The sequence below is a fragment of the Hyperolius riggenbachi genome, chromosome 4 (genome assembly GCF_040937935.1).
Source record: "Hyperolius riggenbachi isolate aHypRig1 chromosome 4, aHypRig1.pri, whole genome shotgun sequence".
NCBI classification, from domain to species: domain Eukaryota; kingdom Metazoa; phylum Chordata; class Amphibia; order Anura; family Hyperoliidae; genus Hyperolius; species Hyperolius riggenbachi.
The window spans coordinates 67,613,123-67,630,610 of record NC_090649.1 but is presented as its reverse complement, the minus strand read 5'-3'; the positions used below and the strand labels follow the sequence as shown (position 1 = coordinate 67,630,610).

Genomic DNA, 17,488 nt, shown 5'->3' with positions numbered 1-17,488 from the left:
CTTTATCAATTAATACACTCAGACCAGTTGCTGTTGAAATTAGATTTTTATGGAGACAATACCGCTTTAAGGTTTATGCACACCTGTAATGACTGCGGCGATCGGATGCATTCGCTAGGGTGGCAGTTCAGGGACCTAAGGCTGTATCGCTATTCTGTTGTCTAACAGTGTACAGTATCTGCACAGAACTGGGATCCCCAAAATGTGAGCGCTAAGGATTGCATGCCAGTAGGTGCACTTCTCTCACATCTCAGAACGTTGGGTGAAACCATATAATGTTAAAAAAAATGACTTATGCAGTAGGCACACCACCATGCTAGATACAGTATGATTGTAAAGTTAATCTAAATGTTAAAATATTTCTTAGGCAGTAAGCCACGCCCCTTACCAGATATACAAGCCACAAAAACCTAGTCGCGCTTGGAAGGGACTATAGTCAAGAGACAGTTAAAGGATTTTAAAGAGAATCTGTATTGTTAAAATCGCACAAAAGTAAACATACCAGTGCGTTAGGGGACATCTCCTATTACCCTTTGTCACAATTTCGCCGCTCCTCGCCGCATTAAAAGTGGTTAAAAACAGTTTTAAAAAGTTTGTTTATAAACAAACAAAATGGCCACCAAAACAGGAAGTAGGTTGATGTACAGTATGTCTACACATAGAAAATACATCCGTACACAAGCAGGCTGTATACAGCATTCCTTTTGAATCTCAAGAGATCATTTGTGTGTTTCTTTCCCCCATGCACTGAAGTTTCAGGCTGCTCTTTTCTTCCTGCAAACAGCTTTGCCCTTGTCTGTAATTCCTCAGTATGTGAAAGCCCAGCCAGCTCAGAGGACGATTTATCCAGCTTGTAAAAGATAAGAGAGAAGAGAGAAGCTGCCCTAATCTAAATAGTACACAGGCAGTGTGCATAGAGGGGCCTGGAAGGGGGAGTTCATAGCAGAACCACAACACTGAAGAACTTGGCAGCCTTCCAGACACAGGCTGACAAGTCTGACAGGGGAAAGATACATTGATTTATTACAGAGATGGTGATAGTAGAACATGCTGCAGTAAGCCAGAACACATTAGAATAGCTTTTGGAACATGTAGGATGATAAAAAACAGGATGCAATTTTTGTTACGGAGTCTCTTTAAGGAAACATGTAATCAGCATAAGCAGGGCTGGATTTACCATAAGGCATTGTAGGCACGTGCCTACAGGCGCTTGATGGAAAGGCGACTGATTCCCCTCCCCAACCGCCTCCCTCCCTTTTTCCTTATGCAGAGTCCTGATAAGAGTGTATATGAGAGGTTATTCACCCTTATCTCGGCATACTACTGACGAGATCTCCCTTCAGTCAGGGGCACCTCTAGCTACTTAATACTGAGGTTTCCCCTAGGTACCTAATACTTGGGGGCACCTCTAGCTACTTAATGTTGAGGGGACTTCTGGCTACCTAATACTAAGAAACATCTGTAGTTATGTATGATGGGTAAGGGAGAAATGACAGCTGGGTGCCAGGACATCCGTGCCTACAGGCTCCTGTGATGTAAATCTGTGCCTGAGCATAAGTGACAACACTGCATACAAAACTAGATCACCTTTGTTGAGGCCTTTAAAAATCTAAACTGGACAATAAATAAAGTTGTAATAAAAAAGAAATCATAACTTCTATAAACTATATCATTTAGTTAAGTAGCATTAACCTGACACCACGTTGTCATCAACAAGTACATTACGCAATATTGGTCAACCGTGCTCCAAAATCATAAATCTGAAATTATCGGTGAATGAATCTCATACATCTGTCTGTAGATGGGTTGACTCTGATGTTTTTGTTAAAATAAGAATAAACAACGTAATCAGTCACAACGGTCTTCTTGTGTTTCACAATCAAGACAATAAAGATGGAGAAATCATTTTTTTAAAAACATGTTTGTTATCTTGGAACCAATATCTTGGAGTAATAGTCCTGATGAATAGCCATTTCACTGGAACTAATAGTCAGTTTTTAATAGTATTATTATTGTTGTTATTATTCTAATGTAGGAGCTCTCAACATTAATACAGCATGTTCCCGTTAGCAGTACTCAGTACTCAACATGGCCTTGCCTTGACCCGAGGCTAAGATACCTAATGTAAGCACGTAATTACTCCTAAAAAAAATGTGCCTAAAGTAAAATTTTCAGGCAGGAAGAGGCAGGCTTGCTGCAATATTCCCTCCTATTACCCTCTCATTTCATCCTCTTCCCTGCTCCATTCACTCCCCTTAGGGGGAGAGGAGGAAACCTCATAGCAAGCCTGCCTCTTCTTGTCTAAAAATGTGACTTTACCCAAAAGTCAAATTTTAAAGGAGTAATTACACGAGGCTAAGGTAATCAAGGAATGGACACAGACCAGAGGTATGTGGATCCAGCATGAACATACTTCTGGGCTTAACTTAGGTAGCTTTGCCTCAGGTCAGGTCTCCTTAAAAATGTATTATTCTTATTATTATTGTAAATAGTGAAACCCTTCTGGGGTAAGTACTATTTTATGCCAAGCCTGTGGTAAATCTTCAGTTTGCTGTGGTTGTAAGGGATGGCCAACACAATACGTAAAAAATGAATGGTCTTTAATACCAAAGCATGGGCCCTCACCTCTAACCCTCCTCCTCTTATTCCACATCCTCTTTTTGGGGCTGTCGCTGGGCCAGGTTTATCCACCAGCGTAGGGCTTGCCGAGTGGCCATCGCTAGTCGGGGGCCTCTGCTCACACACCTATGGGCGGTTATCGGCCGCCTTTAGTCAGACGTGTGTACAAGGCTTTCAAGTCCTATGTCCCTTAATTACCATCTCTTGCAATCACATGGACTCATCGCCCAACTCTTCACCCCGCACCTTTTCCATCAGATGTTTGAATTTCTCTGAATCACAAACTTTTATATAAATCGAAAAGGAGGTATTAAAGATGGTTTAAGATGTGGCCCTAGGCAAGATACAAGTTTTGTCTCATCCTTATTGTTCTTTTGCTAATCTGAGGTGTGAGAAGGTTCATAGAAAGTGGCAGTTGGGCCGTTCACTCCCTTTAGGCTGCAGGGACCTGACTAGGTTGTCTTGTGGATGAACCTGCCCTGATGTGTTTCTAAAATGTTTGTCAATGGAAGTAGGGATGTCTCCTCAGCCCAACAGAGATGGTCAGTCTGTGCATAAATCAGAAGCATGTTTATGCATCATTACTCAGGACAAACTCATATTATCACAGCCCTCCATACAGGTCATAGTGTTGTTTTCTTAATCTTTTTTGTTGTTTTTTACAGAGAGCTGAAAAACAAACCCGGACAATGGATTCAGCCCAGTATGCGGAGTTCTGTGAGAGCCGACAGCTGAGTTTTTGTAAGTGCCGGAATTAAGTCCTAAAGACCCTTTGTGAAATGAATCGTATTAGTTATATTAACCTACAGCCCACTTTAAATGCAATATTGGGGTTGATTCTCAAATATCATGAATGACCTATTTTTCAAATCTATTAAATATATTTTCAGCACTTATGCAAAAACACTAACATTATCATTAACTCTTTAGCAGCTAATTTATTGAGATGCTTGCAAGTGCATCAGGCCAGTTTATTTTACAACATATTTTTTTATTTCTTACATTTCTCTGCTTCTAATTAGTACTGCTGTAATGTGTATGTATGGCCATTTGTCACTAGGAGGCAGTGTGAGCCAATAACAGAGGACTTCTGCTTTCAAGTTCTGTATTTTCTGCTAGTATAGAGAGAGAGATCAAAGCATTCCAAGAATTTTCAGCACAAGAAAAATCTCCCCCCTTCCCTTGCAAAAAAAAAAACCCTATCCTCCACTTCCTAGCCTCATACCTTCAAGCACCTAATCTTAACCCTTTTCCACCTGCCCAAACTAACGAAACAAGTCATTTTGGCACAATGATTTGGGTGCTACCATAGACTGTAAAAAGAATGACAGCGTTAGCAGTGCTCAGTGACTAATTTGGACGCCAGCCATAGCCAGAGTTCAAATAAGCAACAACAACAAAAAGTAATTCGGCCATCGGCACAAGCCAAAGCCCGAAAGTACGTTTTCACCCCAACCCCTCACCCCCTGTGTTGCGACAAATTAGAGGGGAAATAGTATTAAGCGTGGGCAGAAGTTTGGCTGCAGCAATTTGAGACGTCTTTTGCCCAAAATTGCCCGCAACACTTTCCTATGTACGCCAATCCAAGCCCTAAAATACGTACCTTATGTAGTGCAGCTTCCAAAGCCTTACCCTTGAGATCACTCCGTACCCAGCTGAAACAAACACAGCCGAGGTGACACACCTCCTGGGTCATCTCAGCTGAGATAGTTGTGGCTCAGTTTGGCTTGTGCATCCCAGACAAATGACTGGAGTGCCCACATGACTAGTAATGAGTCACTGCACCTAAATAGATTCGTAGTACTAATACTAATGAGTAAATAAAGAAACCAAAAACTACTATAAATTCATTTTTAACACATCTAATTCAGGCTAATGATCTAATAGCGAGATGATGGCATGGAGTTTCCTAGAAATCCACCGCGATGAGGACTGCAGTGGAGTGAGGATCAGTAAGGGCCGTGCAGCGGTGACTAAGCATGGGTAAAGGTCAGCCGTACTGCTGAAGACAACGGCACATTGACGGCTGTCACGTGACCCGCACAATGCTGCATTATGCTTGGCTTCAGCTGTTCATCAGTCAGAGATAGGACTACACACATTGTTCTCATGTAGCTCCAATTTTTAGCATATCATCGGTAATAAATGCCGGGAACAGCTTTCATCTCCATATGAAGGGGGTAGGACACAATTTTCTGAAAAGTTTATGAGCCGTTGCTTTCCTCTTCATGCTCTGAATGGACGATGGCGAGAGCATGGGTGTAACCACAGGAGAGCAGCCCCTGCAAACACAGGAGGGGCCCCAACTACTACTTCACACACTTTGTGGCTACACTTGTTATGGTTGTAAAGGTTATGATGTCCACACTTGTTTTATAACCCTTGTAAGAGGGGCTCAGCTGTGAGCGTCACCAAGGGAAGGCAAGGGTCAGGGTGTAAACATTGGGGAGCACCATGATTTGTAGTTATGTCCCCTTGGTGAGAAATTGGTATGCAGGGAGAAAGTTCCTTTCTCCAGATCGGATATGACGCAGGTTGTGAGGGACTAATCCCAACTACTTCATTAAAGACACTGATTTTTTTTTTATTTTTTTTTTATGGGAACCCAAGGTGAGAGGGATATGGAGGCGCTGCCGAATGTATTTCCTTGTAAACAATGCTGGTTGCCTGGCAGCCCTGTTGATCTTCTGGCATAATTAGTGTCTTAAGGCTCATACACACGCTCCACAAGTGTCTTTTAAATGCACAATTATCAAACAACTTTTGTTGTTGAATCCAACCAAAAAAGTTATTTGCTATTGTTAAAACAACTTACAAGACGCAGCTCAAGTTAATCCAACTTGACTCGAACGGCGTCTTATCAATTGTTTGAACAATAGCAAATAACTTTTTTGGTTTGACTCAACAACAAAAGTTGTTTGATAATTGTGCATTTAAAAGACATTTGTTAAGTGTGTGTATGAGCCTTAAGTTAAAACCCTGTTCAAAACGGTATCAGAGTATCTAATCTGCATATGCTTTTAGTAAAGTAAAATTCGAAGCAGATTTCAACCTCCCTGGTGTAAATTAGTTTTTATGAATGTTTTGCCTGTAATTTACCAAAATTTGTCAAGCAAGGGTCTCTAGTATACATTTTGAGTATGATAAAAAGTTTCATACCCGAAATCATGTAAAAAAAATTTTTTAATTTTTCCTTTCTGCCAGGCCACAATGTCCCCACTCTTCAGCTTTTTGGCATAAAACATGCAGTTTTTCAAATTTTTTTGCATTAAAATTTACTTCCGTGTGCAAATTTTCACATGCACGTTTTCAAAGCTTGTGAAAATTTGCATGCAAACTTTTATGTAAAAACGAATGCAAAAATAATGAAACCCTGCTTTAGAACTGAATGAGCCCAACTCAGCCATACTGTTTTCACCTATTTTTCCCTTGACGAGTCAGACTGCTCCATACCGCCAGGGAGGATCAGCATCCTTTTACCCACCAAATGGTTGAAGTAACTATATAATGTGACATTCAGGGAGGTAGGCATATTACTCGTTACATATGGTTAAAGGTGGATTATGACTGATGCTTGAAAAATCTCCGGGTATCAGCTGGCTTTGTCCATAGTATGGTTGGTCCTGTGTTCATTTCTTATAGTAGTACCATGGCCTAGTTATGAATTTGATCTACTCTCCACTATCTTCAGGTTTAGTACCAAGGTTCAGGTTTTTGAAGGCCCTCTGGCTGACGGGTCCATCATTCTGGGTTAAGATGGCCAACTACCAGATGAATTTTATATTTCTTTTCAATTCAACCATAACAATCAATTTTTTTGGATTAACTGTAACATTTGAAAAATCTGACAAATACACCACACATATGTTACATTTCTCCCAAATTATGAAAATAAATGATTGAAAACTCCGAAAAAAAAGCTTGGGTCTTTAACCTCCTTGGCGGGTAATCCCGAACTGAGTTCGGGCTAAGCCGCCGCAGAGGATTTCTCAGGCGGCTCAATTTTTTTTTGCTAGCTGCGTGTACTACCCAATTGCCGCCGCGTCCCCCCCCCCCCCCCAGACCCCTTGCGCAGCCTGGCCAATCACCGTCAAGCTATGCTAAGGGGTGGATCGGGACTCCCCTAGAATCCATGATGTCGATGACGTCATCCCCATCGTCGCCACGGCGACGGGGGAAGCCAAACAGGCAATCCCGTTTTGAACGGGATTTCCTGTTTGCTCTGATAACCGGAGGCGATCGGAAAGGGGTGTGGGGGGGGGGTGCCGCTGCACAGCGGCTATCATGTAGCTAGCGCTAGGCTAGCTACATGATTTTAAAAAAAATACAAAAAAAGGTGCTGCGCCACACCCCTGGCGATTTTATTGTATCGCCAGGGGGGTTAAATCAAGAATTTGACAATCTTCTCCACACCATTCAAAATTCCTAAGAAATGATCCGAAAAATCTACCACTCCTGATCAACGTTTATAAAAAAACAAAAAAACAAAAAACAGAACATTCTATCCATTTTCTTGAACAAACAAGAAAAAAGATTTTGATTTTTCTGTGCAACCAATGTTTTTTTTTATTGAATAGCTGTAAAATTGAATACTTTTATTGTATTGTATGTAGCCATCTTTAGGTAGATAGTGAGGTGTTTATTTATGTAAGCTCACACTCTAGCGAGAGCGAGCTCCCTGCTAATCTCACGCATCAGCACCAGTGTGTCTTGAAGGAACGGAGAAGCCACTCTGCGGCTACCATCCTGCATTAGACTGTCGCAGAGTGGTTAAATATAGGCCTAGCTAATACTGTACTGTAACCCACTCTGTATACATACCATGCAGTGGCATTCCTACAAATCATAGGACTCCCCAGCAAAACTTTGATGGACTCCCCCAATGTTCACACCCCTTCCCTTGTAACCCTCACAGCCTGGGGGGGGGGGGGGGACATCTTGCAATGGTCATAAAACAAGTGTGGACATCATAATTTTATAGCACCTAAAACACCTGACCTGAAGGATGGACCCCTTAATCGGAGGGAGTGAAGTACGGATAGTAGTTGGAGCCCCCTTACAGCTCTGGTGTTGCAGGTGCTGCTCCCCTGTAGTTATACCTCTAATGGCATGAACTATATATTAAATGTTAAGGTACAGTCATTAAAGTATATTAGCCTTAGGGAAGCCATGGATCCCAGTCTTTAAAGAGAATCTGTATTGTTAAAATCGCACAAAAGTAAACATACCAGTGTGTTAGGGGACATCTCCTATTACCCTCTGTCACAATTTCGCCGCTCCCCGCCGCATTAAAAGTAGTCAAAAACAGTTTTTAAAAGTTTGTTTATAAATAAACAAAATGGCCACCAAAACAGGAAGTAGATTGATGTACAATATGTCCACACATAGAAAATACATCCATACACAAGCAGGCTGTATACAGCTTTCCTTTTGAATCCCAAAAGATCATTTGTGTGTTTACCTTCTGTCCCCTTCTTCTCTCATGCACTGAACATTACAGGCTTCCTGCAGACAGCTCTGCCTGTGCCTGTGTTTGTAATTCCTCAGTATGTGTCAGCCAGCTACTTTCACAGCCTAACAGAGAAGGATTTTTATCCAGCACTCTTCTATCACTGATAAGATAGCAGAGAAGCTGCTGGCTTATGTAAATAAAACACAGTGTGCATAGAGGAACAGACCAGCACGGAAGAGTTGGCAGCCTTCCAGACACAGGCCGACAAGTCTGACAGGGGAAAGATACATTGATTTATTACAGAGACCGTGATAGTACAAAGTGCTGCAGTGAGCCAGAACAGATTAGAATAGGTTTAGGAACTTGTAGGATGGTAGAAAAAACGTTGTAATTTTTGTTACAGAGTCACTTTAAGCACAGCAGAGCCCACAAACGGCCTAAGAAGCTGGCATTTACCACCGTGAGTACTGTCGGCAACTTGTGCTGGTTGGTTGAGATGGCTGCAGGGCTGTGGAGTCGGAGTCAGAGCAATTTTAGGTACCTGGAGCCTGAGTCGGTGGGTTCAATAAACTGTGCAGTCGAAGTTGGGTGATTTTTGAACCAAATCCATAGCCTTTGTAAAAATTAGACTGAGTCGGAGCCATTTTGGGTACCTGGAGTCGGTGGTTTCATAAACTGAGGAGTCAGAATTGGATGATTTTTGTACCGACTCCACAGCCCTAGATGGCTGGGTAGTTGAGTTCCGGATAACCAGGACTCTACTGTACAGTTATGTAGGGAGTTGCCCTTTAAACAAAGAAAAACTTCTTCCAAAGTATTTCATTTTCTTCTAAATATAAATCCGGTCGTCAGAGCGCAGCTGCACTCAGCCGGGTGCATCTGCTAAGCATTAAGAGAGCAGTGCTTCAGATCACAGTGTTTCCAGTAAATGAGAGGTTTGTGATAAAGCCATTTTTAAACCTTGAAATTATAATCAAGCCTCCCTATAAATGTAAATAAAACAGAGAGGAAAGTGCTGAGCTATGGAATGGCGGCGGGTACAGGAATAGCGCAGACACATGCCAGGCCCCGCACTTCCTGTCTGTCCTCTCTCTATAGGGGACATTTAGGGCGCTTTGTACGCTGCGGCCGCTCTCATTATGTAGATGGTTGACCTCATCTGCGCAGATAGGGAGAAGGTTACCTGCCACCTGCTCATCTGCCAGCACTGTGATGTCACAAGTTTGAGCGTACGCCAAGGGCCGATGGCATCTGTGGTCTGTTGTCCATGTCCAGTCCACCACACAACGGCCACTATCCCGTGTGAAACAAGAGTAATTGCCATGCAGTCAGACCAGGGCACCGCCTGCTTGACCACTGTCTACACTGAGAGATCAGCACTGGCACTGGCTGGAGTGTGTACTGTTTAAAGAGGAACTCCAGTGACAATACCGTAAAGAACAAAAGTGCTTAATTTTTACAATAATTATGTATAAATGATTTAGTCAGTGTTTGCCCATTGTAAAATCTTTCCTCTCCCTGATTTACATTCTAACATTTATCATATGGTGACATTTTTACTGCTGGCAGGTGATGTCACTGGAAAGAGATGCTGCTTGCATTCTTGGCAGTTGGAAACAGCTGTTATTTCCCACAATGCAACAAGGCTCCCACAGTGTGATGTCAGCACCATGGTCCTGACATCACACTGTGGGAGGGGTTTCACCACAATATCAGCCATACAGAGCCCCCTGATTATCTGTTTGTGAAAAGGAATTTCTCATGTAAAAGGGGGTATCAGCTACTCATTGGGATGAAGTTCAATCCTTTGTCACGGTTTTTCTTTAAACGCTCATACCCACCTTGGGATTCATTGCGCGATTTATTTATTTTTTTAGTGATTAGTGATCGTTTTTGCCATCTTGCAAGGTGGGTATGAATGCACAATAAGGCGCACAATGCTTTACAACGCGCAGCGATTTATCCTGCGCAGAGAGCAGCGATTGTTTGCACTCTCGCTTACTCCCGTTTTGTGCCGTTGCGAGCTCCCGTGGGCAGGAAATGGATCAGGGAACCTCATTTCTTGGGAGGCGTCGCTGTGAGGTTCCCCGATCCATCGGCAGGTGAGTATTCAGCTTAAAGGCAAACTTCAGCCTAAACAAACATACTGTCATTAACTTACCTTAGTTATGTTATTTAAAATAGATAGGTAATATAATCTCTTACCCACCCTGTTTTAAAAGAACAGGCAAATATTTGCGACTTCATGGAGGCAGCCATCTTTTTCATGGGGACAGCCATCTTTTTGGTTGAAAGGAGGTGACAGAGAGCATGAGACACAGTTCCAACTGTCCTGTGTCCTGATCACACCTCCCAGGTGCGCGCGCTAGGCTACAAATGTGAAATTAAAAATTTAAAAAAAAAAGTGCACAAAAACAGCAGAACGAGAACAACATCAGCAATCTCATCATGCTTTGCACAGAATCAGGGGAAAAATGCCCGGGCAGTTTTCTTCTGTGCAACTAAAAATGAGGCTTGGGTAAGAAAAACAAAGTTCTGATGCTGTGAAACTGTTAAAGGAACACCAAGCCTTTTCAGTACTGCAGAGTAGATTTTTAGTCTGGAGGTTCACCTTAAAGAGACTCTGTAACAAATTTTTCAGCCTTAGTTCTTCTATCCTATAAGTTCCTATGCTGGTTCTAATGTGCTCTGGCTTACTGCAGCCTTTCCTAATTGCACTGTCTCTGTAATAAATCTTATCTCCCTTCCTCTGTCGTGTCTGTGGGGCTAAGGCTTGAATGTGTGGAATGTGCAGGGCTGCTTGTGATTGGATAGAAGCGATACACACCCTCTGCAGGCCCCCTGCACACTCTGAATGACTCACACACTCTGTTTATGTGAGCCTATCACAAGCTGGTTAGTTTGTTTGTAAACACTGCCTAAAACTGTTAATTACAAGCCAGGATTGCAGCAGAGAGTGGCAGAAACAGTACAGAGGGGTACAGGAGAAAATAAGGAATAGAATGGTATGCTTTTTAGTGTAAGAATATTAGAGTACAGATTCTCTTTAAAGGGGTTCTGTGGGGGAACCTAAGGATAAAAACCGCCACTTACCTGGGGCTCATGTAGCAGTAATGTCCCACGCCGTCCTCCTCCGATCCTCCGTTCCCCGCCGCCGGCTCCGGGCTAGCGCGTCACGGCGTTCCACTGCGGCTGCGAGGCCGTGGCCGCGGCCTGCTTGCTCCTGCCCGCATCATTGGAAGCTTACTGTGCAGGTGCAGTACAAGAAAACCTCGTACTGCGCCTGCGCAGTAAGATTCCGAGGACGCGAACAGCAGCGCGCGTTATTCGGCGATGCCTGACGAATAATGCCCGGGGACGGCGGCGGGGAACAGCTGATCCGACATGGACGGCGCGGGACATTACTGCTACATGGGGCAGATAGAAGCCCCAGGGTAAGTGGCGGTTTTTATCCTTAGGTTCCCCCACAGAACCCCTTTAAGGGCTCTGCCTCTGACATAGAAAACCAGGGTTTGGCTCTGACTGTTCAGTAAGCCAGCAACTATTCAGTAGGAAACCTTAGGCAAGACTCCCTAACACGGCTACTGCCTACTGAGCATGCCCTAGTGACTGCAGCTCTGGTGCTTTGAGTCCGCCAGGAGAAAAGCACAATATAAATGTTTTGTGTTGTGCCTTGTCTTCTGCGACTACCATGTTACATCCACCAAATTTCCGCACATTCCAAACCCAAGATGTGTTTTTTGCTTTTGTAATATATTGCATATTATAACAATGGGCACACAGATTTGTCTGTCTGTTAACTATTACATTGTTAACATTTCTTGTGAAGATTTCATATTTGTTCCAAGTACAGTTTCTTTTCCTTAAAGGGAAACTTAAGTCTAAAATAAAAAATGATCTTTACTCACCCGGGGCATCCCTCAGCCCCCCGAAGCTGTATGGTGCCCTCGCAGCCCCGCTCCGATCCTCCTGTCCCCGCCGGCAGCTACTTCCGGGTTCGGTGACAGCCTGGGAACGTGGCTGATTTTCCGCGTTCTTAGACGCTATATCACCCTCTATGCTGCTATAGCGTATAACATATACGCTATAGCAGCATAAAGGGAGATATAGCGGCTGGGAACGCGGAAAATCAGCCGCGTTTCCAGCCTGACGGCGTCTGTCGCCGAACCCGGAAGTAGCCGCCGGTGGGGACAGGACGATCAGAGCGGGGCTGCGAGGGCACCATCCAGCTTCGGGGGGCTGAGGGATGCCCCGGGTGAGTAAATGTCATTTTTTATTTTAGACTTAAAGAGGAACTCCAGCCTAAACAAACATACTGTCATTAAGTTACATTAGTTATGTTAATTAAAATAGATAGGTAGTACAATCTCTTACCTACACTGTTTTAAAAGAACAGGAAAATGTTTGATTTCATGATGGCAGCCATCTTTTTGGTTAAAAGGAGGTGACGGAGCATGAGACACAGTTCCAACTGTCCTGTGTCCTGAGCACCTCTCCCAGTTGCTAGGCAACGTGAATAACAACACTTTTTTTCTTTGATGGGTGGAGCTTAGGTAAAAATGCAGCTAAAAATTATGCTTTGGTAAGAAAAACAAAGTTCTGATGCTGTGAAACTGTTAAAGAAACACCAAGCCTTTTCAGTTCTGCTGAGTAGATTTTTAGTCCGGAGGTTCACTTTAAGTATTCCTTTAAAGTGAATTTGAAGTAAGAGGAAAATGGATGCTGCCATCTGTTTTATGGTATAAACAGGGCTGCTCAGACCTGGATATCTCCCAGTTACCTGTGCGGGGGGGGGGGGGGTCAATCTTAGCTGCCTGACGTCTTCTTTGGTCCGTCCCTCGGCACCTCCCACGATGCGGTCCAAGTGGTGGTCATGTGATTACAAACACTTCCTCCTTCCGGGTTGAAGCAGGAAGTGTTTGTAATCACGTGATGCGCGTGGAGCGCATCGTGGGAGGCGCCGAGGGAGGACCGAAGAGGACGTCAGACAGGTAAGATTGACCCCCCCCCCTGCACAGCTAACTGGGAGATATCCGGATAGCAAATATCCAGGTACCTCCCGGATCCGGATTTGAGCAGCCCTAATAAACAAGGCCAGTCTGCCGCCTCGCCGCTGCCCCCTAGTGTATAAATGCACACACGGGGGGGGTATTTTTATACATTACCTGTCCTATGTCGCCAACCGTGCGGTGCCCATCCGAGTGCTGCTTCCTGCTCCTTGCTCCTCACACACAGCCAGTGTATACCACGCGGCGAGTGTGTGTGACATCACACACCAGATGTGCAAAACGCTGGCGGTGTGTGAAGTGCAAATGGAGGAAGATGTATGGGCACCGCGTGGTGGGTGGCGTAGGACAGATAATGTATAAATGAACACGGAGGGACACATTTATACACTAGGGGGAACTGCGGCGGACTCCCCCGATTACCAAGAGATTTCATGATGAAATCGATCAGGAATCAGCCTGTGGTATATGGGCAGCCGACAGATCTCTCTCTAATCAGATTGGATGAGAGAGAGGTTTGTCTCTTGGTCTAATATGCCCATCATTGCCTGATGTATGGGCATCTTTACAGTGTGCTTTGCTGTTCTGAGTGTATGAGCTGCAGCAGGTGCTTTTATAGGGCCGCCGCCCACTGACCCACATTGCTGTCAGCACCCAATTACAGTTAATAAAGCACTTCACACCTGGTATGGCAGCCTGTAAATGGCATTTTATTGTTGTGCTTCCTCGCATTGCAGAGTCTATAGAGCTGCCCGTTACAGAACAGTTCATCCTCCCCATTTGTCTTTAAAGGGGTTATTTCGCGAAAAAAGAAGGCAGTTAAAAAATGTGACAGATGACAGGTTTTGGGCCAGTCCATCTTTTTAAGGGGGATTCTCAGGGATTTCTTTGTTTTCAACAGCATTTCCTGGACAGCAGTTGCAAAATGTAACTGACATAATAGTGTGCAAGTGATTAGGGAGGCCGGCTGGTATCTTGCTATTTTGGCAGTTAAACTGCTGTTCAGGAAATGCTGTTGAAAACAAAGAAAGCCCTGAGAATCCCCCATAAAAAGATGGACTGGCCCAAAACCTGTCATCTGTCACATTTTTTAACTGCCTACTTTTTTCGCGAAATAACCCCTTTAATTTAACACATTCTGTCAATGACTTAGCTGTGTCTATTTTTTTTTTTTTATTTTTTTTAAGTCCTTTCTCTTTAAAGGGAATCTGAAGTGAAAACAAACTTATGATATAATGATATGAATGTGTAGTACAGCGAACTTTAAAGAGACTCTGAAGCGAGATTAAAACTTGCTTTTTAGCTTATATTCAACAGGGGCATGTTTGCCCCAGCTAAAACGCCGCTATCCTGCAGCTGAATGAGGGGTCTTTATTCCCCAAATCCCCCCTGCAAAATCTACGGCCAACTTGGTCGTAGATTTTGCTGCTCCTGGAGGTAGGGCTAATGGCCGCAGCCCTGCCTCTCAGCGCGTCTATCAGCGGCGGAGTGAAGGAAGACTGAGAGGGGCGGGCAGAGGTGGAGATACGCGCTGATAGACGCGCTGAGAGGCTGCGGCCGTTAGCCCTGCCTCAAGGAGGAAGGGCTCCCTGGATACCACGGAGGGGATTTGGGGGGTAAAGACCCCCCGTTCTGCCGCGGGATAGCGGCGTTTTAGCTGGGGCAAACATGCCCCTATTGAATAGAAGGTGAAAAGCGAGTTTTAATTTTTTATTCTTTAAATAAAACATTATTAGCACAGATATGAGTTTGTTTGGAAGGCTACATTTATCATCTTTGTATTGTTTCCATTTATATTAAGAAAAATAAATACGCACCACTTTTGTGCTAGGCGTGTACTTATATTAGGGTTCAGTTGCTTGAAGCCATCATACAGTTGTGCTTATAAATGTATATACTCTGGCAGAATTTATGATTTCTTAACCATTTTCCATAGAATGGGATTAACACAAAATCTTTTCTTTCACTCATGGTTAGTGGTTGGCTGAAGCCATTTATTGTCAAATAACTGTGTTTACTCTTTGTAAATCCTAATCCCTACACAAACAACTAAAATAATTTTGATCAAAGTTTACGTACCCTGGTGATTTGACCTGATGACATGCACACAACTTGGCACAAACAGGTTTTAATGGCAGAGTGTTGTTTTAAAACTGCAACTGTGACAGTATGATGCAAAATAATAATAAAAAAAGAAGCTATATAACTGAAAATAAAAATATATGAATATATGAGGACAGTCAGTGACATGACTATGTACTCTGTAAAGTGCTGCAGAAGTTGTCAGTGCTGTATAAATGCTAAATTATATGGCAGGGATACTGGTGTAGTGATTAAGAGTGTGAGCTCCTCTCAGGGTTGGTGCACACCAAGAACGCTTCTGAGCGCTTTTGAAAACGCCAGCACTTTGAAAAGTGCTTGTCTAATGTATTTGAATGGGATGGATCACACCAGAGTGGGGAGCTTTTTTCCCAAACGCAAATACGGGTCCTGCAGCATTTTTGCTGATTTCTGAGGTGATTCAGCCTCAATGTTAAGTGTAGGAAAGTGGAAAATCGTTTTGAAGAGCGATTTCCCAAGCGTTTTTGTTACAGAAGCTGTTCAGTTCCAGCTCTACTGTAACAAAAATAAAAAAAACACTACACCAAAATGCTCCAAAAATCGCTAGGCATGATTAGAAAATCGCTAGGCACATGCCAAGAATCGCTCTGGAAAAATCACTTCACTGACTGAGGGTTTGCGATTACGCTAACGCTTTTTTGGTGTGCACTGGCCCTTACTCTGTAAAGCACTTCAGAAAATGTCAGTGCATAAATACATAATAATAATATGGTAGGACATTAGACTGTGGTAGAATTAAATTATGAGCTCCTCTTAGGACAGTTAGTGACATGACTATGTACTCTGTAAAGTGCTGCAGAACATGTCAGTGCTATGTAAATACATACAGGTGAAACTCGAAAATGTAGAATATCATGCAAAAGTCCATTTATTTAAGTAATTCAACTTAAATGAACACCTAAGTAAAAAAAAAAAAAAAAAAAGACTAACTTACCTGGGGCATCTTCCAGCCTCCCGGACTCCTACTGTGCCCACAATGTCTCCTGAACCCCTACGGCAGTACGCACCAGATGATATGGATGCGCGGGCTTGGATGCCCACACAGGCGCGGAAGACCTGACCCGCCGGCAGGGTCACAATCTTCACGGCCAGCCAGTGGGGCAATGCGGAGGACTGAGGCTGGGGCGAGGGACTCAGATGGCTGTAAGGGGCTAAAAGAAGCCCCAGGTGAGTAAAAGATAGAATTGTGACTTCGCATCGGAAGTCCTTTAAAGAGAAACTCCGACAAAGAATTGAACTTTATCCCAATCAGTAGCTGATACTCCCTTTTACATGAGAAGTCTATTCCTTTTCACAAACAGACCATCAGGGGGCGCTGTATGACTGATATTGTGGTGAAACCCCTCCCACAAGAAACTCTGAGTACCGAGGTACTTCTGGCAGTTTCCTATCTGTGAACCCTGTTACATTGTGGGAAATAGCTGTTTACAGCTGTTTCCAACTGACAAGACAGCAAGCAGCAGCTACATCACCTGCCAACAGTAAAAATGTCACCTGAATATAAATCAGGGATTTTAAATATTTTACAATGGGCAAACACTGACTAAATCATTTATACATAATTATTTTTAAAATGAAGCACTACAAATACTACATTATTTTCACTGGAGTTCCTCTTTAAAGCTGAGTTGCCGCAAATACCTTCTTAAGAACGCAAATTACACTGTTTGTGTTAGTCATTGCACTTTTACCATGCTTATTGTGAGCGTTTTTACAATCTGTGTTTCATTTAAACCAACAGCTAAAAAGGCCTCTAAATTCAGAGACTGGCTGGACTGCAGCAGCATGGAGATCAAACCCAATGCTGTCGCCATGGAGATCCTGGCCTATCTGGCTTATGAGACAGTAGCTCAAGTAAGTGTCAGACACTGTAAGGTGTTACATATACATAGTATACACCCAGGACACTATCTGCACGGAGTTTGTATGTTAGGATCCTTGGCTCCAAATGGTTAACCATAGTAGATTGACAAATCTATACTCTCCATAACTGCTGCATGTATGGGGCCTTGCATGCAGGTGGTACAGTGGGATGCGAAAGTTTGGGTAACCATACTAATCGTCATGATTTTCTTGTATAAATCGTTGGTTGTTATGATAAAAAATATATATATTATATAGGAGACACTCGCAGTGATATTTGAGAACTGAAATGAAGTTTATTGGATTTACAGAAAGTGTGCAATAATTGTTTAAACAAAATTAGGCAGGTGCATAAATTTGGTCGCCACAAAAAAGAAATGAAATCATCAATATTTAAGAGAGCCTCCTTTTGCAGAAATTACAGCCT

The 17,488-nt window shown here is 43.3% G+C and overlaps 1 protein-coding gene across 10 annotated transcripts in view; it reads left to right on the top strand.

The window, feature by feature from the left end:
• SUPT3H (SPT3 homolog, SAGA and STAGA complex component) overlaps positions 1 to 17,488 on the top strand; it is a 749,779-nt gene that overhangs the window by 508,433 nt on the left and 223,858 nt on the right. For all 10 annotated transcript variants that reach the window (XR_011031323.1, XR_011031322.1, XM_068280159.1 and 7 more), the window contains 2 exons: positions 3,285 to 3,360; positions 16,940 to 17,052. Coding sequence is in view for 8 of the 10 variants with exons in the window: in XM_068280159.1 (XP_068136260.1) it covers positions 3,285 to 3,360; positions 16,940 to 17,052 (189 nt within the window). In the remaining 2 variants the exon portion in view is untranslated. The remainder of the gene's footprint in view (positions 1 to 3,284; positions 3,361 to 16,939; positions 17,053 to 17,488) is intronic.